At 42.1% G+C, this 22086-nt stretch overlaps 1 protein-coding gene across 21 annotated transcripts in view; it reads right to left on the bottom strand.

Moving 5' to 3' along the window:
• The window catches only part of AFDN (afadin, adherens junction formation factor), a 206453-nt gene that overhangs the window by 17309 nt on the left and 167058 nt on the right, over positions 1–22086 (bottom strand). For 14 of the 21 annotated variants that reach the window (XM_061624395.1, XM_061624376.1, XM_061624386.1 and 11 more), the window contains 8 exons: positions 12844–12909; positions 12634–12707; positions 11138–11256; positions 8737–8931; positions 8009–8100; positions 7715–7903; positions 5095–6123; positions 268–402 (listed from right to left, as the gene is read on the bottom strand). In XM_061624395.1, the coding sequence (XP_061480379.1) occupies positions 268–402; positions 5095–6123; positions 7715–7903; positions 8009–8100; positions 8737–8931; positions 11138–11256; positions 12634–12707; positions 12844–12909 (1899 nt within the window). The remainder of the gene's footprint in view (positions 1–267; positions 403–5094; positions 6124–7714; positions 7904–8008; positions 8101–8736; positions 8932–11137; positions 11257–12633; positions 12708–12843; positions 12910–22086) is intronic. The other 7 variants (XM_061624379.1, XM_061624390.1, XM_061624382.1 and 4 more) reach the window with 2 other exon arrangements.

Here is a 22086-nt window from a genome sequence, read left to right as displayed (position 1 = left end):
CTGATTTCTCTTCCCTCCTTTAAAAATCTTTTCAAATTTTAAAATATTTTTTATCTTTTTGATAAAATACCCCTACTTTGGGGGCCACTTATTGGTTTTAACTAACATACAGCATCCAATACTTGCTGTGCACTATAAAAATAGCTAGCAGTGCAATAACAACACTCAAGGTGTGCGGAAAACAGGGCCTCCATTCCCCATTGATAAAATCAAATTACTAGTGGTCAAGCATACAAAGACTTTTTGCTTCACACAGAAGGTCATAACCTTTTGTTCAGCCTCTCGCTTTGTTCGCTCCTCCTCTTGGCGCCGGCGCTCTTCTTCTTGCCTGGCCCTGTCTTCTGCTTCCCGTTTGCGCATCTCTTCCAACTGCTGCTGCCGTCTATGCTCTTCATCCTGTAGCTAACAGAGATTTGTCTTCAATTTTTTTCCAAATAAAGATAATCTTCCTCAGGATAGAAATCCTCAAATGAAAGTTTTTGGGTTTTTTTAAATAGTCCAACTCAAGTGTTAAACTGTCACTGTTGAAGTATAATTTTTTTAAAAAATTGAGCAAGGATCAAAGATTTCGTCTTAAAACTTTAGGGAGATACTAACAGTTTTTACATCAGGAGGGCACCACTTTGGCTACTTTTGTGTGAAAAGAACGCAAGTAACTTGCACTTGCTTCTATACCATCATATTGTTGTAATGGCCCAAACTTTGCAGCATCTCCCCACCAAAACAGATACAAACACCTAATGAGAGGGAAGTTTCCACTCCCCACTGGAGAAGATACAGAAGGTCCATGTTAGATAGCATAATGATGCAAGTATAAGAAACACACAGGCACTTACTATTCTTTCCTCCTTTGTAATGGTGAAATGTTCAGAGCTAATCTCAGTCTGAAATCAACAACTCTTTATGAAATTGCTGGTCCATTTGCAATTGGAATTTAAAGACTGGAAAAATTAGGACTTTTTAATCAATAAGCAGATCAGGAAGGCTCAAAAGACACACATACTATCATAAAAGTAGAGACTCAGCACTAGTATTCTTCACATAACTTACGCTGTAGTGAGTAACATAATCCACAAATATTCCTCTCAGCTTTCTCATCTACTTATATTACCATATCCTAAACCAAGGATTGCTGGCCTGTGGCCCTCAAGGTATTACTGAACTACAACTCTCATTAGCCCTGCCAGTATGGCCAACAATCAGGGATGATGGGAGTTGTAGTTTAACAATGTCTGGAGCACCACAGATTAGCCAGCCCTGTCCTAAAGTGCTAAAGATCTGACGTGCTAACTGAAAGACCTGTGATCTGTATTAATAGTGTAAGTTTACAGACAAACACGGCAGTATTTAACTACAGTAACCTGTCGGCGCAAGGATTTTTGCTTTGCTTGTGCAGTGGGACTTCCCCCCTCCCTAAATCTCCCCCAGAGGGTTGGGGAAACCACAGATTTAGGGGGTGTGCAGGGGGAAGGAGAGAGAATATTTTGTTGTGCAAGGAGAAATCCTTGCGCGGTCAGAACAAGGTATTTAGTGCTACACTGAATACCACCCACAATTTTTTGAGATATCAATCCCTTTACTCTCTCCTATACCCCCTCTCCAACACATCTGATGGTAGCTACATCTGCTTCACTGTCAATGGAGAGATAAAATGTTTGACGGAAGATTTGCTCTAGATTTTAAAAATGGCGCTAACCCTACTAAAGAGCAGGCTATGTATTTAACTGTGTTAATTAGAAAAACTCATTTTTTAAAAAAGAATTACATAGGCCTGTCTACCATTTACATAAGTCAAAAGCACAAATCTCTTTGCTCATTTACTTAAAAATGTGGCACTAGAATTGGTCTGGCTTTGACAGCATGCTCAAGCAAGCAATTATTTAGATTAGTGCCTATGGTTCTTCTCATTTAGAAGTTGCATAAGGATTTCTGCAGTGAAGGAGCCATATGCAGTCATCTAATATGGAAAAAATGTCATGTGAATGAACTGCATAATTATTTATTCATATTTAAAGAGGGCTTATTTCTACACAACAGATCATCTTATACTTTTACAGAAGTGAAAAAGATTTCAGAAAGTGTCCTCAGAGAGAAACAATATGGATACTATCTATTTTAAAAACCCATTAGAAGTGTCATGAAAGAATAAAGGAGAACTACTGGACCATGTCCCACACTGTTTAGAGGAGCCCAAATTGTGAATGCCGAAGTGTTGCACAGTGGTGTAGCTTCAAAACAGATTAAAGTGAATGGGGAGACAAAGTTTTAACTATAACCAAAATTAAGCAATTTTAAGTCCTATTGATTTCAATAAGACAGTTAAATAGGTGCTTAAATCTCTTCCCTTGAAATAAGTGTGATAGATTGTGTCCAAAAATCTGGAAAAGGAGCCAGAAAAAGTCTATAGCTTGGGAGTTTTTTAAACGTCCATACACTTGTTTTGAGAAAACAATATGCTGGTGAAAGGAACCGAGTGTAACAGCCAGATCACAGTCCAAACACCAGGAACATTTTTATATAAGATTAATACAAGTGAGCATTGATCAGATGATCAGAATACAATAAACCTCATTTTTGACTTATATAATAGCTATACATCATGAAAAGTTTACTGAGATCCATAGTTATTTATATATTCTGATGCTGTTAGCTTGACATGATATTGCTCTACTAGCAGCATATTAATGCAATGCAGTAATCTGACCGAGTAAAGAATTATTATTATATAGACATTTAGAATACCTATAAATAAGTTCCAAAGTTGTTGCTTCAAGGTAACATTTCAAGAAGCAAAGAGTTAAAATAAATTGTTTCTAGGCAATTAATGTGAAAGCCAAACTATATAAATCCATGATGAGAAGAGGATTTAAAAATATCCACTTTAAAAGCTGGACGTTGGAATGGTTAGAATAATTTCCATTATGATCTATGGTATAGGGAGCAAGAAAGTAACAACACAAAGAGAAAAGAACCATGAAGCCTGACCTACAAATAATGTTTTTCAACACTAAGGCTTGTCTTTTTTTAAAAAAGTTAAATATACTATTCATATAAATATGGTAGGACACAGCTGCAAACAATTCAAAGATGTAAACAGAACACAATATTTAAAGAAGAAAGGCAGGAGGGGGAAAAAAAGCTAGAAACATACCACTAGCAACAGTTGTGTGCTTGCTTTTAGCTAGTTTAATGCATTACACCCTGCATTAAAGCACTTAGAAGACAAATATCCAATGCAAATTGGATCATTATAAATTAAAAACAAAAAGAAAAAATCAGTAAGAAAAAGTTATTGAAGAGAACGAAATAAGAACATACCAAATCTAGAACAGATATTGCTGGCATAGCAGTCTGCTGCAGGTAATAAGAGAAGGAAAAAGAAAGATGCTCAGTGAAAATAAGGATAAATTTAGATTTGCACTATGCCAAAAGTACTTTGATTTGTTACTACAGCTGTATAAAAGGAAAAAGAAAATGCACTGTTTGATATGCTAATGTAGAACTGGTGAACATTTCTAAATAAATCAGTAAAAATAGTTTTTAAAAGTAGGTTGTTTCTGTAAATTGTGTCCTTTGATACAACACACACTCCATCTATATGTGGATAAAAAAAAGTAAATGTACTGCCTTCAGGTCGATTCCGACTTATGGCGACCCTATGAATAGGGTTTTCATGAGGCTGAGAGTCAGTGACTGGCCCAAGGTCACCCAGTGAGCTTCATGGCTATGTGGGGATTTGAACCCTGGTCTCCCAGGTCGTAGTCCAACACCTTAACCGCTACACCACACTGGCTCTCATATGAGGATAAAAGAGCTATACAATTTTTATTGTGAAAAAAGGCAGTTACCTCATTTTTAAAATACTTTATCATTGGAAGGGGGCTGTTACAGTTCTAGAACATGTACAAAATGTAAATTTATCACCTCTAGTAAAAAAGAATGATTTAGCAGCTGTTATGCAACAGAGATGGCCACCTAACAAAGAATTATGATGCAGATTTTAAAATAGCAAGATTAAAGTGTTAATATGACTGAGGGTGAAGACTTTTGTTTTTAAATGATGTATTAACGTAAATTTTAATAAATGTAGTTTAAAAACTGTGTGGCAAAAGCAGTGTTAGCAACACTGAGACACCACTTAAGAGATTTTTAAAATATTAAGTGGTATGTATGTATGTATGTATGTATGTATAAAGTATAATGAGTCTGTAAAGGACACATTTAGCCTTCCAGAAACTGATTTAAGTTGCAGTGTAAAAAATGTTAGTCACATAAAACAAACAAACAAAAATTGCTTTCCATTAGAAAATGCATAAAAAGGTAAGCACTGGAAAGCAAATGCTTTTTACAGTGGCAAAAATGCATAATATATGAAACAACAATTTATAAATCTTGAAATCAAATATTGCTCCACTTTTAACCTTCATCACTGTCAAGTATACAATCCTTAAATCAGCTAGTTTTTATTCTGCCAATTAAAAATAAAGTATTTGTACATTTTTAATCAGTTTCTGAGGTTGGGATTCTCAGAAGAAAGTTAGCTTTACTGAAGAACTGTTCGTTGAAGACAAAAATCATCACCCGAATCATGTTATGCATTTTGACAGATGAAAGATGAACATAAAATATGTAGTGGCATGGGCTTCATGAATGCACAAAAATCAAGAAGATGTTTACTTTTTAAAAAAAGTATTACAGATAACAGACCTTTGTTTTTGCCCTTATGGACAACTACGTAAATATGTATGCATACATCATATACTACAATTAAACAAGGCAGGGATTAGATAGGAATTACACTGGATGTCTAATTTTCCTGGTATTTCCTTGTTATTTTTTCTGTAAAAAAAGGGAACTGGAAACAGAGGTACCTTCAGCTGATGCTTTCCTGTTAGTATCTTATAATACACCACTTTAACTTGGACAAAATCAGGATTGAATAGGCCAAGCCTCATTATATACAATGAAAGACAGGGACATTAAGAGAGTCCAGTCCTCCTTTATCCTGTGGTGATATCTAAGTTTCCTTTAGGTTACCAACATGCAGACATTTTGGAATATAAAATGCTTTTTAAAAGGATTATCAGATTTTACCCTTGCTCTTCTCTCTGCTTCCAGTCGTTGCATAATCAGCATAGTATCAATATCATCATCTTCTTCATCATCATCATCATCATCCTTTTGCTTTGACTCTTGGAGTCGTTTCTGGAACTGCCACTCCAACATGAGCTTGCGCAGGCGGTCATTCTCTTCAGTTGTTCGATCTGGCTTATTCTGAAGTTCTTGAATCTCTTTGCTCAGCATGTCTACAATGTGCATCTGCTGCTGCTTCTCCAGCTTCTCCTTAGCATCTCGTTTCCAAGGGTCAGGAGACAGGCTATCACTAGAGGACAACTCTTCTTTGCTTATGGTGATGTACTGCAGATCTCTTCGCTCAATGGTTCGGGGTTGCTGTTGGGGCTGCAATTCTCTAATGACAGTTTCCTGGGATCTCTGCAATGTTGAAGGCTTTTCTGGTTTCACCTGCTGAACTGAAACAGGAGGAAGAAGGGATTGAGCAGGAATTAGTGGCTGAGCCCGCATTTGCCCTAGTTTTCTTTCCTGCTCCCGACGTTTCCTGTCTCTCTCTTCTTCTAAACGTGCTTTCTCTTTTTCATACCACCTTTGATGTTCTTCTCTCTTTTTGCGTTCTGCAGCAGCAACCTGAGATGATGACTGTGTTCCCAATTGGTTTGGAGGTGGTGGCGGCGGCGGCAGAGGCAAATCCATTTGCAGTCCATCAAAGTCAGTTGCATAGTGCACTGGTGGAGGAGGGGGAGGGGGAGGAAGGTCTGTTCTAGTGGACTGAGAAGTAGTCAATGATACTGGCTGAGGGACAATAGGAGTTTTCCAACGGCCAGGTCCACTTCTGGTTAAAGAAGAACCAGGAGGAATAGATTTAGAGGAATGATTTAGATGCTCTTGGCTTGATGTGCTAGAATCCACAGAAGAATTCATCCATGGATCACTATCTGATTTGTGATCAATATATTCCACATCTTTTCGTATGGTAACCTCTAATCGATTCCTTTCTGGCTGATTAACTTTATCATCCCGAAGTTCCTCTTGAGAACGTGTTACACGCTTGAAGAAAAAAAGAAATAGTTTTCACATTAACATTCATATACAGCAAAAATTACTGGATGACAGGTTTTATCATTCTGTAGTGATAATGAAATGCTTACTCACTTTTCCTTAAAATCAACCCTTTTATAAACAGCATGTTACAACAGTTCCAAGTGCTGCATGCAGCCTTTAATTCCAAACAAGTTATGCAAGCTCTACAGGTCTCAGAGCTCTGAGACATGGTTATGAAAATACTTTGGGAGGATAAACTGTAACAGAATTCATACTGTACACCCATTCTCACACAAGTCTTAGAAAATGCTGAACTGAAAAGACTACCACCTCTGAAGCACATACCTACAGAAATATTTAGGGCTAACAGCTTACAAGAATAACCAAAGCATACTAACTTCTCTAGTCCTGCCTCCAACTGCTGTACCAAGCTTTTATTATAATCACAATTAACCATAAAAAGTGCACAGGAAGTGGAACCATCTGTTCACCCTGTTTTATTTCCCCACTCCTTCTGAGAATTCTATTATGGTAGAGGAGAAAAACATCTGATCATTAAATCCCTGGTGAGATGTTCCATCTTCAAAGATATGTTGTGCTTTCCTTAGCTTGTTCTGTTAGATCACTGTGAAGATTTGCAACGTTAAGTGAAGAATACAACCGCTGCACAGCATGGTATTACTATTTGATAGTAAGGTACAACATACCTGAGAAGTTTTGTGTTTTTTTAGTATATTTTATTATTTTTGCAACAACCAAAAAACAGAACAACAAACAAGACTGGAGTACCTAATCAAATACACAATGAACATATCAAGGACTTCCAGACAAAGTACAGAAAATAAGAACAAAAAGGGGCTTATTGCTCAGGCAACCTTAAGTGGTGCACCAAGTCCTGAGAAGTTCTAATGTAACTGTCTATAGGCTTTAATTTTAATTCAAGCTTCTTTAGTATTCCTTCTAAGATTTATTTTAGATACAAAATTGAACAGACAAAAAAGAAACGTGGCTACCAACTATGAACAAAGACAACTTATTCAGCGCTTCTCTATCAATGACCTTAATCATGACCTAGAAAAAATGCCTTGTTTGGAATGAAAGCATTTCTTATGCTCTATTAGTCCAGAAGAACTGAACATAAAGCAACTTGTGTCAGATGCACTGTGAAAATGCTACTAGCAGATTACTAATGACTTGGGTATTTAAAAGCAAACACAGCTCAAGCAGGCATTTCTAATACAAAATGGCACTATAGACATTCTTAAGGAACAATCCTTTTGCAAAAGAGGTTCCCAATGTGATTTTCCTTAAACAGACTACTCCTGTGCTTCAAACATCAACTCCAAATACATATTGTCAAGTTTTCAAATAAGATGTTGGTAAGTATGGAATGTCTTCACAGCAATTTAGTTTCTGTGAAGCTTTAATTTCTAATTTAAAAGCCAATCAAATATTAGCTTAGTAGCAGCTGTATAAATCAGGGATATTTTTACAAGTACTAGCTAACTACTAGGGGCCCAGTCAGCATGATTCTTATTCCATGCTGCAATCCTGAAACCATTTAGATAATTAAGTCTGGTAAAAGCAAATTGCTAACCTGCATTGCAGCACTGATATAATGATTACTTTCAGGTGGAATTTGGGGTTTCTCTTCGTAACTTGACCACTGATTCTGAGCAGGACCCATTCGATCCTGGGACTTGGAGGCTGGGAATGTGAAATATTCTCTGGTATAAGTTTGTGTTGGGATAGGATATGCTTCAGGTCTGGGTGGTAGTATCTGTTCCTGTATAAACATAGAAAGAAAATTTACAGGTCTGTACCGGTTAAAAACAAATATGCCACACTATTTTTACAAACAGAAGTTTTTTGCTTGCTGCTTTGCACTAACCTCTGTGCAAAGATTTCCAGTAGACACTGATGTTATCTTGTTAGTGGTTCCAGCTGCATATGCATTTTTGGTACTAGGACTTGGAGGCTGATCTGTTAAGAAACAAGATTATTTTTTTTAAAAAGCCACCTTTGTTAGGCTGCACAAAAAGCCTACTTCAAACTAAGGTAAACAACAACTCTTGCTTGCTCCTCTTTAATAATATATACCTTTAAAAATATCATTTATATTATAGCTAGCTCATTGGGCTAGAATAAGTAGTCCAGCCTACCTAGTTATTTTTATCTAGGGGGGTAGGCATTTAACCTTTTATTTGTATTAACAGAAATAGAAATATTTAGAAAATTAATTTTCAGGATTTTATTTTAATCTAAGATTTTATTATGCATACATACCCCTGCCCATTACTTCAGCAGGTCCCTGAAGGCCTTTGATTTTTTATCATATGTTTGTCTGGCTCACCTCTTGTCTCAGGCTAGCAAGAGGTGACAATGCTGAATGATGGCCTCTAAGGAGTCACAATTTGACATAATTTGTGTTGTGTGCCTCGTAACATCTGTGGGGGCCTATCCCACAGATGTTAAGAGACACCGTATCCTCATACTTTGTGTCCTGTCCATTTAGGATTATTTTAGAGTTTAGTTCAGCCCTATATAGAAACATGTTCCATTTAAACCCTAAACAGAAACATGTTCCATATGAACATTTTTAAATCATTTCCTGCTTACTTGCTACATTGGGACTAGATCGATGATCAGCTCGATTCTTCATCAGTCTATCATCCCCTGGCAACTTCTTTGGTTCATTATATTCTGTCCAAGGCAGCTGGGGGCTCTCAGGTGATCCATTCTGAGCAGAGTTGTTATACAGCTCAAAACCTTCACTCTTTGGCCGAGGTTTACCTAAGCCACGGCGGTCTGAAACTCCACAAAAAAAAAGAAATTGTATGACAACAAACAATGCTTAATTTCTAAAATGATAATTGCTTGGCAAAGTTGCCTGAACCTGGGACCTGGATGCCATTTCCCTAATCCCAGACGAGCAAAATTTGGCTGTCGTTTTTCAATGTTGAAGGTAGATAAATTGAGAATTTGGACTTGACCGTGAATTCTCCTGCTGTGTGCTTGTAATATGGTGGTTCAGTCACTAAGTACTCTCCTCTCCATCTGCTAGGAGGAAGGTTCTTTGAAGAGCGAGACTGGACTACCAAACATTTCCTACTTCCTCCTTAAAATTAATTACTACTGAGGTACAAATATCTCAGCCTAAATGAAGGTCAGTGACTTGCCTAGGGCCTCTGAATGAGATCAATCAGCAGTCATCTGAATCAGATCTCCTTCAAAGCCAATGAAGGAACTTCTCACACATCCTTTGGAGAAAGCTTGCTTCACTCTCAAATTCCAAGCCATAAAAAGAAATGGGGTAAATGTTTAAGTAGTCTAGTAGTGCATGGCCTAGTTACAAAAACTGCCACGTTGATGCTAGCCATGCACTCTCAAGGCTTCAATTCAAGGCCCTAGCAGCATATACCTTACTCATGGAAACCACAACCTAAGGTCCTGGTAGCTCATGGCCGAGTTGCAGAAAATGCAAATCAAGGCCCCTACCGCCACAAAGTTCTTAAAGCAGCTGTATAGCTCAGGTCTCCATTCACAAGGGTCAAACCTCTCATGCATCCTCCATGCATGTGGCTGCCCCTTGCAATTCTCTTATCCCTATGGCCAGGTCTGTCCACTCCTTCCACCAAACTTCTTGAAACTCCTTCCACCAAACTCCAAAGGGCAGGTGGAACTCACACAGAGGAGAGGGTAGCAATGCGCATCAGAGCTAAGCCTATGAAGTCACAGCATTCTTACCCCTTCTGCATCTAACAAATAAAGACATTGCTAAAAGGCAACAGGGGCTTCAAAATCATGGGACTCTAGTAGCAAAGTCCTCTGTATCTTCTATACCATGGGAATGGGGATAAGAAAGAGCTGTGATGAAGCTGGCAATGACTCCCCATAACACCCAGGAATCATGGATAAGAAGCAATTCAGCCATACAAAGCTTAGCACTCAATTTCTTTCTTTATGCCAAACTTTCAAGAATGCCAAACCTTGCTTAAATTCAGCTAAACTGGGAGATCAGACCTGGAATCTGCGACTACCTACTGTAGATTAGTGAAAATAGAAATGGGAGGAGGTGCCTTCTAGTCCAGCTCTCCTCTGAATCTTCAAAATAACCTGCCTCCTGATGGACAAACCACCAGCCAACTAGACCTCTGGAAGGTGACAGCTAGGGAAAGCCCCATTCTCAGAGCATGTATGTCCCTAGCAGTAAAAACAGATTCTGGAACCTAGTAGTGCCTTCCTCAAACTACACCATTCTTACCTCCATGCCTGTCACCTTTAAACTAGGCTTCTGGTTCGATCAAGGTCTAGAGTGAAGCTCTAGCATATACGTAACCTGACAATCTGTAAATACTGTTCTAACCTTAAATGAAGCAGTCCCATTCACACCCAAGGAGGGAAAGACATAGTCAGGGCTAGAGCCCATGTGTAGCATTTATTGTGTTCCATGTTCAATCCCAGCATCTTATGTAGGATCTTATGTAGCACAGCTAGGGAGACCTCCATCTAGGAAGTTGCTGCCAGTCAGAGTGGACAGTATTAGGCCAAAGGGATCAGGGATCAGACTCAGTAAATGTTTGCCAAACAATACCAATCAGTAGAACATGATTAATTAATCATTATAAAGGACCTGATCTATTTGATGATCTTGACTGTTCTGTCCTTTCGAAGGGTCATTATCATTCCCCAAGTCTGACAGACTGGGAAACAAATTGAGAAACAGAGCCTGTGCTCCCATTACTTTGGGGGGGGGAACAACCCCCAACCCACTTAGAGTTGCAGTCCTAGGCACACTCGCCTAACAGTAAGCTCCATGACTCAGTGGAACTTTAATTAGGCATGCATAGTAACGGTCTTGTAACAAGAGTCTCAGGCTTTCATGTGTCTCTCCCTCAAGGGGGAAATAATGAGTAAACTAGGCAGTGCTATGTTTATCCAAACACAATTTCTAGAAAGGATAGAGACTGAAGACTGATTTTCATCCTAAAATGTAGGACAATATATACCAGTTGGTTACCTCTTTGCATCATTGGAGATGGCTGGTTAAGCAAAGTTGCTAGACCATGGTAAATTGCTCCTTGTTTTGCCACTTCTAGGGTCACTACTGATCCTGTTCTAGTCATCAGCTCGGCTGCCCTAAGGTAAGAGTTAAATAAATGTAATAAAAATAAATTTACTGAGTTGCCAGAAGTAAAAGAGCACTAAAAATCAAACAGAAAGCACACAACAATACAAATCCAATACTAATATTTAAATTAGAATCCAGATATTAAACTAAACAGCCTAAACATGAGATAAAATAAAAACTATTCCATTTAATAATTCATCCTTTTTCAATTCATTTATTTTCCACTGCCTTTAAGTATTAAAAATATAAGCAGTACAACAGGTTACTAGTACTGCCAACTTTCACAGATTCTAGAGTTTACCAGATAAAAGATAAAACTAGGTTGGTAAAAGGAGTAATATTTGGAATAAGGGTCTCTTTTAGAACCATGAGTAAAATAAGATATCATCTAATTTCTTACACGCTAAACTACCTGACCCAGTCTTTCTCTATGTAAAAAGCACAAACTACACAAAAGATCTCCAGTTTATTTACTCAAGCAGAAATGGTTCAAGTGAGTCTGTCTATGTTTGACTTTTAAAATGACTAGGGCTGCAAGCTTTAAATCAACACAGGTTTTAATCACAGGTAAAAAAAAATCTCCATCAATTCATCAACAGAACTGACAACAAGTAAAGACTCTGGGGATTCAGAATTGTTCACCGTATAGACTACAGAGATTTATTTGTGACAGATGGTGATTGCTACTTACAAGTTATGGGTTTTGGTTATTACATTATACATTAATTACCATACTTAATAATGACTGATATCTTCATTTAGAAACCAAAACATAGAACCTTTACTAATACATAATTTTTATCTTAGTCAATCAGTCACAAATGCCAGATACTTGTTTGGTTAAAATAGGTTTGATTCAGATTACTACCATACAATTACCTCTTTATGTTTACACTGCTAACCTGGTAGGCACGGACACTTTCATTTTCTTTTAGCTCTGGTGAGGCACTCAGTGGTATAGCAGAAAAAGGTACTCTAGTCTGTGCAATCTCCCTTCTGTAACTCTGGGAAAAGTGTTCAAGTTTCTCTTTAAAGTTCTAATAGAGGTGCTACAGTGTTAAATCTGTGCTACCACCTAGCTTCCAGATACCAGAGATGGAAGGACACACCTCAAGGAAGTGGAGCTGCATGTCTCTGGACAAAGCTTATGCTTCTTAAAATTCAAAATTTCCAGAGCCATTGTAAGCCACAGCACTACACTACACATTAGGGTGAGCAGATGCATTTCAACACCCATGGAATGACCAGTGATTAAAGATGGAAGAGGATGAGGACAAAAATGAAATGTATGCCAACCAATTCAAGAGATACAAAAGGTTAGAGGAAAGGTCCTATATAATGCACAGACACATAGACTTTTACAAGCGCACAGAAGCATGATGTACCTTTCTTGGGATAGTCCAACCAAACTGCGTCCATCCACACTAAGTAACTGATCCCCTGCAGCCAGTCGGCCATCCTGGTTATATGTTTAATAAAAAAAAGTTATATTATTCAGCAGGAGATCAACTACGCCAGGCTAAATACAGTTTTAAAAAATCCAAAATTAGTCACTGAAAATGTCACTTATGTTAATAATTACAAGTACTACTAACCACATCTGCAGCACCGCCTTTTACCACAGACTTGACATAGATTCCAAGTTTATCTTGACCAGCACCCTAGAAACAGATAAAACAATAGTACAAATACACAATTAAGGCTGCCATTCTAATCCCTAAACATCTTGGACATATTTCAGAGCAGGAGCAATGATATCTGCTGGAGCACCAGGGCAATTTGTGAACGCTTCTTCCTCTGGCAAGTGCATGAGATAATACTGAGTCTTTTAAGTTTGTTTGTGACAGTATAGAGGCTAGAGAATGGACCATTGGTCTCACCTGAAGGGTGATTTTCATAGGAGGAATGCCATCATGCGGGTAATAGCTCCACCTATCGTCCGAAGGCAAGAATGTTTCTGAAGTCGAGACTAGGGGCGTCAGGCCCCTCCCACTCTCCAGTTCATTCGCAGCGAGTCCAGAGAGGTATCTAAAAGTGCAGGAAAAAAGGGCCAACTGGCCTACCAGCAAAGACATAATACAATAATAGTATTCATAATAACATGACTCTAACATAGTGATATAACATTAAAAGCAGTCTTGACTTCACTAGTGAATGTAATAAAATAGCATAACAGGAATATATAAAAGCCCTAGAAAAGAAATCTAGGTCTCCTCCAACTAGGCATCCAAATTTCCTCCAACTGGGAGGGTCATGATGGCATTCCTCCTATGAAAATCACCCTTCAGGTGAGACCAATGGTCCATTTTCCATAGGAGGAATGCCATCATGCAGGATGTACCAAAGCAACCCATAACAGGGAGGGACCATCCACATGCTAATCATCATTAAGAACCTGTTGCAACACTCGTCTGCCAAAAGAGGCATCGGCAGAGGCATAACGGTCTATTTTATAATGCCTTATAAACGAGTGTGGGGTAGACCAAACAGCAGCTCTGCAAATATCAGCAACAGGAGCGTTGGTAGCAAAAGCAGCCGTAGTGGCCGCTGACCTAGTGGAATGAGCTGTTATACTAGCTGGAACTGGAAGCTTAAGGGACTCATAAGCTAAAGTAATACATGCACGCAACCAGCGGGATAAGGTGGAATTAGCTACTTTATGCCCCATAGACCTTGGATGAAAGGATACAAACAAAGACTCAGTTCGTCGTATCTCCTGGGTCCTGGACAGGTAGGTCTTGAGAACCCTCCGGACATCCAACGAATGCCAAGCCTTCTCGAGAGGATGGGTAGGATTCGGACAAAATGAAGGAAGAACAACGTCCTGGTTGCAATGGAAAACTGAATTGACCCTGGGACGGAAGGATCAGTTTTCAGCACAACAGAGTCCTTGTGAAAGACACAGAGATGGCGGGCAGAAGACAATGCGCCCAGTTCCGAAACTCATCTCGCAGAAGTGATCGCGATCAGAAACAGGACCTTGAATGACAACAGACGTAAAGGCACAGTCCTGAGGGGCTCAAACGGAGGGCGTTGTAAAGCCTGCAGCACCTTTGACAAACTCCATGAGGGAAAACGGTGGACTACAGCCGGTGAGCGTAGAGCAGTGCCTCTGAGGAAGCGTTTGATGAACGGATGTGAGGCAATAGGGGCACCAGTGGAGGACACTGAGAGAATGGACGACAGAGTGGACGCATGTCGACGCAATGTGTTGGGTCTGAGTCCCATCATGAGGCCCCTGTGAAGATATTGCAGCACCTGTTGTATTGTAGCCTGTGAAGGATCGAGGTGCTGAGTCTGACACCACCTGGAAAATGCCACCCAAGTATGTTGATATATACGGGTGGTGGATGGTCGTCTTGAGGCTAAGATAATGTCAATAACAGCGTCAGACAGTCCAGCTGACCTCAAATGTCGCCGTTCAAAAGCCACGCTGTTAGGTTGAGCCAATTGGGGTCCTGATGCCATACTGGGCCCTGGGATAGAAGGTCTGGCCTGACTGGGAGTGTCCAAGGATCCGTCACTGACATTGCAAGGAGATCCGAAAACCACGGTCGACGGGGCCAATAAGGTGCTATCAGAAGCAGTCGTGCCCTCTTGCGCCGCGCCTTCCTCAAGGTTCTGGCTACCAGTGATATTGGAGGGAAGGCATACAATAGGCCATCCGGCCACGGTATTGACAGAGCATCCACAGCTTCCGCTGTCATGTCCAGGTATCATGCGAAGTACCTGGGTAGCTGGCAATTGCGACTGGAGGCAAATAGGTCGACTGAGAGGACGCCGAACCGACGTTGGAGAAGATGGAAAATGGACGGATGAAGTTTCCATTCTCCCGGAACGACCTGTTGTGACAGCAGACTGGCTCAGCAGACATTCCAAATTCCTCTGAGATGTTCTGCTTTCAGGGATTGTAGATGTTGTTCTGCCCAGTCGAAGATGAGGTAAGCCAGGTTCTGCAGAGCACGGGACCTGGTGCCCCCGTTTGTTTAAATGTGATTTTACACACGTGTTGTCCATTCGAATGAGAACATGGTCCAAGGGGAACAGAGATTGAAAATGAACCAGAGCTAAGTGGACAGCCTTTAGCTCCAGCCAATTGATGCTCTGAGCCTGCTCTACTATGGTCCAAACCCCTTGAACGAACTGGGAGTTGCAATGGGCTCCCCAGCCAAGTAGACTGGCATCCGTGGTGACAACAGTCCTGCGGGGTTCTCTGAACGGAGTGCCCTTGGTAAGATGTTGGACCCTCGTCCACCAGCGAAATGACAGGCGCAGTGCAGGGCTCAAGGGAACTGTGCGATGATTTGAGGTGGCAATGTCCTGCTGGAACGGCAGCAAAGCCCACTGTAGATGGCGAGTATGAGCTCGAGCCCATGGAACAATATGGATGGTGGACACCAACATTCCGAGAGCCCTGGCTAGAAGCATGACGTCTGCAGATGTTTTGTGCATCAGAGATCTTGCGATGTCTGTGATAGCAGTTATGCGGTCTGGGGACAAGAACACTGTCGCCTGCAGGGTGTCCAACATCGCCCCGAGATGCTGTAGGCGTTGGGTTGGTTGGAGATGGCTTTTGTCGAAGTTGACTAGCCAGCCGTGGGCCTGTAAGACATGGAGCGTGAGCGTTAGATGGTGATGGGCCAGCTCCCTGGAGCTCACCCGTATTAGAAGATCGTCCAGATAGGGGTAGATGTGGACCCCTTGAAGCCGGAGGTAAGCCACTAGAATGAGTAGCACCTTGGTAAATACTCTCTGGGCAGACAAGAGACCAAACGGCATCGCTCGATATTGGAAATGCTGGGAGCCAAAGGCAAACCGAAGGAATTTTCTGTGGGCTATGCAAATAGGCACATGGAGATACGCTTCCTTTAGGTCGATAGAAGCCAGGAAGTCTCCTTCGTGCAGGCTTTCTGTAATGGAGTGGAGGGATTCCATTTTGAACCTTCGATACTTTACGAAACGGTTAATGAACTTGAGGTCCAATACCGCCCTCCATGACAGGTCTCATTTGGGCACAGCAAATAGGAGGGAGTATACCCCTTCCGACCTCTCTGTAGTAGGGACTGGCTCTATCGCCACTATGTCCAAGAGGTGCTGTATGGCTGTTTGCATGATGTAGTGCCTGGCTGGTGCCCTGGGACAAGGGGAGAGATGAAATCTGTCTGGGGGTGTTGCCCAAAACTCAAGTGCATATCCATAACAAAAAAGATCTCTGATCCAGGAGACCTGAGTCAGGCGCAGCCAATGTTCTCCAAACAGAAGCAGTCTGCCCCCAACCGGTATTGCGTTAGTACTGCCTGCGCTGGTGAGACCCTCCCCTGTATGAGGACGTTGAGGAACCTCTGCGCCCCTGGTACTGACCTCTGCCTGGGAAGCATCTGTTCCAGACTCCCCTGGAGGGGCGGAAATCATATGTTGGGAAATCGTGGCCTCGTCCCCCGGGGCCGTGTTCCTCGAAAGGGTTGAGACGTGCGGTACGAGGCGAAACGTCTGAAAGGTCTGCGCTCAATGTTTCTGACAGTGGCCAAGACAGGCTTTCGAGCCTCCATGGGGTCAACAAGGACTGCCTTTAGGGCTTCCTCTCCGAAGAGTAATGAGCCGGAATAAGGTGCCCGTGACAGATTAACTCTGGCCGTAGAGTCAGCTTGCCAATGACGAAGCCAGAGAGTCCGTCGGGCAACAACCTGAGCTGCCATAGCGCGTGCTCCTAGCAGATTGGCGTCCAAGGTGGCATCAGCCACAAAACCAGCTGTCTTGCGCAATTTTATCAGTGATCTTCACAGAGAAACTGGATCTGGATTAGGATCCTCTAGGAGGTCATCCAACCACATCATTGCTGCCCTGGCAAAAATAGAGGCTGATATAGAGGCACGCATACAGAAGGCGGTGGCCTCATGATTCTTGCGTAAGGCAAAGTCCAGTCTCCGCTCAGTGGCGTCCTTTAAATGAGAATCTCCTTTCCTTGGCAAAAGGGATCTGGAAACTACGCTGGAAATCGGCTCGTCAATGCCAGGGACGGCCAGTCTGTTAGTAAAGTCCGGAGCCAAAGAATAAAGTCTGTCCGCAAGGGCATTAAAGCGACGTGCTTGTAAAGGGTGAGACCATTCGTCCTTGGCCAGTTTAGCAATGGGATCTGGCACAGGCAGATAGTGCTCTGCTGGTGTGGGGGATTTCAACACCCTGGCCCCTTTTATAGCGGGAGTGGCAGCTGCAGTTTGCGTAGATTGAAGACCAAGGGTATTTAATACTCTACGTGCAAGGAGTTGATAATCTGAGGCATCAAAGAGACGGTAAGATGTATCCTGCTCATGTTCCGAGTGGTCACTCCATTCGTCTCCTTCGGCTTGTAGAGCGAATGGGGACTCCTCCTCACAAGAAGCGTCATCAACAAACCTGCTCCTGGCAATGTCAAAAGGATTTGGAGAGCATGATGGATTAGTCTCATTGTGTACAACTTGTTCCCCACTGTGCTGGGGAATAGCGGGGACTTGTGACGGTGACTGTCTCTGAGCGAAGAACGACAGCATGCCTTGAAGTTGTGATATGAACTCATGAGACAGCTGTAGCCCCGGTGATGTGGATGGTTGCTCCTGTAGAGGCGACAGTATGGACGGCCCCACAGGTATTGAAGATGAGTAAGCCCCAGGTTGGCTGACCGTTGGTTGGTCAGGAAAACCAGCAAAATCCTCCTCATCAGAGGAAACAGCAGGAGAGTGAAACAGAGTCGTTAGCTGTTCATGGGTTGTCCCCTCGGGAACTGGAACAGAGACATAGCATGGCCGCTTGGTTGTGCTGTGGCTGGAAAGATGTTTAGTTTTGGCAACCGCTTTGGAATGCTTATGCTTGACTGCCTTAGACTGTTTTGGCTTGGTTGCCTGGGTTGTCTCTGGCTGTTCCGCCATCATAAACTTTTTTAGGGGTATCAGTACACAGCCACGGATGGGGCAGAATGCACAGACCCGAACAGGCTCAGTACACGGCACACGAATGGGGCAGAATGCACTGGCAGATGGCTAAGTACACGGCCACAGATGGGGCAGAATGTACAATTAATACAGCGTTGGTACACGGCCACGGATGGGACAGAACGTACAGTATGAACAGTCTTAGTACATGGCCACGGATGGGGCAGAATGCACAGTTCAAATAGGTTTGCACAGTATCAACAGCCTTGGTACACGGCCACGGATGGGGCAGAATGTACTATTCAAACAGCTTTGCACAGTATCAACAGCCTTGGTACACGGCCACGGATGGGGCAGAATGTACTATTCAAACAGCTTTGCACAGTATCAACAGCCTTGGTACACGGCCACGGATGGGGCAGGATGTACAGTTGGAGCAGCGTTTACAATTTAGACAGCCTGGTTCACAGCCACAGCTTTGAGACAGTCCAATGAGAATATGTAGATTCAATAGTTGTAGCAGTTGAATAGTTGCAAGAGGCAGCCAGATTTGGTAGGAAAAACCTTTTGGATTCTATCTGCAGCACACACACACACTGCTAGCCACAGCTCTTTCAAGCTAGACCCCCTTGTTAGGACAGAATAGACTAAACAGAAAGGGCGGGGAAAAGGGAGCAAACAAAATGGCGCCCGTGAAAACAGCGGAAAATTTTAATCAAAAATGGCGGATACGTTGTACAGTAACAACAGGTTTAGTGAGGAAGGAGCAATGGCGGGCACGAAGTAGCACTAGCGAGCTAACAAGGAGGCTGTCCAAAAATTTAAATGCAGAAAAACGGCCGTAAGTACGTTCTACAGCCACGAGGCCGAGAACGCGATGGCAGCTGTTAAAACAGGCAAGGGAGACTCCGTACAGGAGGCAGAGCGGCCAGCGAAGCCCCCGTAACAGGAGAGGTAATGGAAAGTGAAAGCCGCAGCCGCAGTCGCAGCCTGCAGAGATCGTCTCGGCAATGAGTTAAACGCCGCGGAACGAGTCAGGGGAGGGAAGGCAGCCCGACTAACAGGAGCCGTTAAATGGGAAAGGCGGAGAGCCACAGCCGCAGGCTCCTAGAGGGGGACATTGAGAGCACCGCCTCGGAAAAGCCGAAAACAAAAGGAAGCCGCAGCCGCAGGCTCCTGGGAGGCGAAAAAAGGCGAGAAAAGCGGCAGAGCAGTAGGAAACTGCAGCCGCGAGCTCCTAGTTAAGGCTGCGTCCGCCGCTGAGGGAGAGAGAACCGCAGCCGCGGTCTCTCTAAAGCGCCGTTAGGCGTTGTCCTGGGAGGGAAAAAACCACCCGGGGAAGAGAGAACCTCCCCAAGGAAATTCCCCAGGAATAGCACACAAACAGTTGTAAAGACAAGACAGAGGGAAGGGAATAACGTGAAATACACACACAAAACTCCACACTCTGTCACACAATACACAAACACTTATATAGATGCTAGCTATATATCTTGCACGGACGAAGGCAAGAATGAACTGGGGAGTGGGAGGGGCCTGACACCCCTAGTCTTGACTTCAGAAACATTCTTGCCTTTGGACGATAGGTGGAGCTATTACCCGCATGATAGCATTCCTCCTATGGAAAATGAGATAAATAATCAAGCAGAATATGGATATTTTTCTTTGATGGAGCTCCTAGTTCACGCAATTTAAACAATACTACTTTCAGCAAGATTGCAATTCAGCTAGCTAAATATTTTATTAAAGCTCTAGGTGTTTTACAAGTTGACTCTATATAGTTAGAAGTAAGCACCGTCAAGTTCAGTGGAGCTTACTCCTGTGAATGAACAGTACATCAGCAGAAAAGAGTAGCGTTCTTGTGTGCTTATTTCAGCTTCTCTTCTAGTTAAATAATGTCCAGAATCATTAACATACAATCTTCAATAATGAATGAACAAACAGCTTTTTTTTATTTCACCAAAAACCAGTGCATGTAAAATGTTCACATGTCAATTTCAAGTGGCAGATTCGCAGCTGGCATAGCAGTCTATAATTGGTTAATTGCCTGCTTCGGATGGGCTTGTACTCTCTCTGAAAGAGCAGGTCCATAGTCTGGGGATGCTCCTGGATCCACCTTTGTTGCTAGAGGCTCTGGTGACCACAGTGGCTAGGAGTGCCTTTTACCAGCTTCGGCTGGTAAGACAGCTACATCCATTTCTGGACAGGGATAGCCTGACCACTGTTTTCCACACACTGGTAACCTCCAGGCTTGATTACTGTAAAATGTGCTCTATGAGGGGCTGCCCTTGAGGTTGGTTCAGAAGCTGCAACTGATACAAAATGCAGCGGTAAGACTGCTCACTGGGGCAGGGTATCACCAACATGTCACCCCACTGCTGAAAGAATTGCACTATTGGGCTAAGTTCAAGGTTCTAGTTTTGTAGTACAAAAGCCCTATACAGCTTGGGATCAGGATACCTGAAAGACTGCCTTATCCTTATATACTCAGTCAATAACTGCGCTCTGCAGGCGAGGGCCTCCTGCAGATACCATCTTATCAGGAAGTCCATTCTGGACAACATAGAAAACAGATCTTTAATGTAGTGGCACCTACCCTTTGGAATTCCCTTACTGAAAACCTTCCTCTTTGAACAAGCCTTTTAAGTTGAGACCTCATCCCAGTCTGCGTCTGTGTTGGAATTGCTTTTTAAACCTAGATGTTTTTAAGGCTTTTTAAAAAAAATTTTTAAGATGTTTTGTTTTAGTATACTTTAAAGTCTGTTTTATGATGTTTTAAAGTGTTTTTAGTGCTTCATTTGCTGCCTTGGGCTCCTACTGGGAGGAAGGGAAGGATATAAATTAAATAATAATGTAATAATTTAATAAAAATAAATAAACCCAGAGCGAGTCATAATTCCCAACAGTGGGTTACATCAATTCTTCTCATGAACTCAACTTTTTTCCACCAATTTGTCCTCTCCCCCGCAGCTTCCTAGGCTTCCCTGGAAACCTGCACTAGAGGACTACACCCTCCGTAGTAGTGGGGAGATGATGCCCATGGCTAGATTAAGGTGGCTGGAGGTCCTGGTGCCATTACCAAAAAGAGCCCCCTTTCCTTACAAAACGAAACACATGAAATAAAAACACCACCACTTTAATTTGCTCATGACTTTGTGACATTTTGGTTGATGCTAATAAAGGTGTTATAACTTTACTGTGGCTTTTAATTTTTTTGTAATTGACAAACATAGTTACTAACAATTTGTTTGTTCATTCCACAGTTACTTATATGCCCTTCATTATCTGAAGGCATGTTGACATACAGCATAATTCTATGCATGTTTATTCAAAAGTAAGTATCACTGTAGTCGATGATGCTAACTCCCAACCAAATATGCACAGGACAGTACCCATGGTTTTAAGAAGGAGCATCAAGAAGTGTCTTTTTTCTTTTACAGTGTAAAGTTACAGCCTACCACTTCTTAGTCACACTTCATGCATATCTATCTATCTGATTCCATTTATGAATAACTACTCATAAAATATCTCAAAGCAATTTCACAGTAGAAACATCAACAAAAACAATTCCACATGTGATAACAATTTAAACTATTTTTAAATGCTCATTAGGCTCAAGTTTAATTTCTTATATCAACAGTGCAGTCCTCAGCCCCACTTACCTGGGAGTAAGCCTCACTGAATTCAGTAGGACTTACTTCTAAGTAGACACAGCTAGGATTGCACTGTAAATCAAGAAAGGATTGGGGGTGCTTTGTTACCTCCTTGTCCTATAAAGCTAAACACACACACACCAACTAGGCTAAGGTGCTATCCCCATTAAAAGAGAAAGAGTGCATAGAGCCTTGCAAGCTTTACCTCCTCCACCCCGCCCCCCCGACGCCCACCAACGCTTCCAGGGGATCTTTAGCCTAGCTGCTACCAGCCCCTTAC

Source organism: Rhineura floridana, chromosome 4 (assembly GCF_030035675.1).
Source record: "Rhineura floridana isolate rRhiFlo1 chromosome 4, rRhiFlo1.hap2, whole genome shotgun sequence".
Lineage (NCBI taxonomy): Eukaryota > Metazoa > Chordata > Lepidosauria > Squamata > Rhineuridae > Rhineura > Rhineura floridana.
Note: the sequence above shows the minus strand (reverse complement) of the source record. Positions and strands in the feature narration are given on the sequence as shown.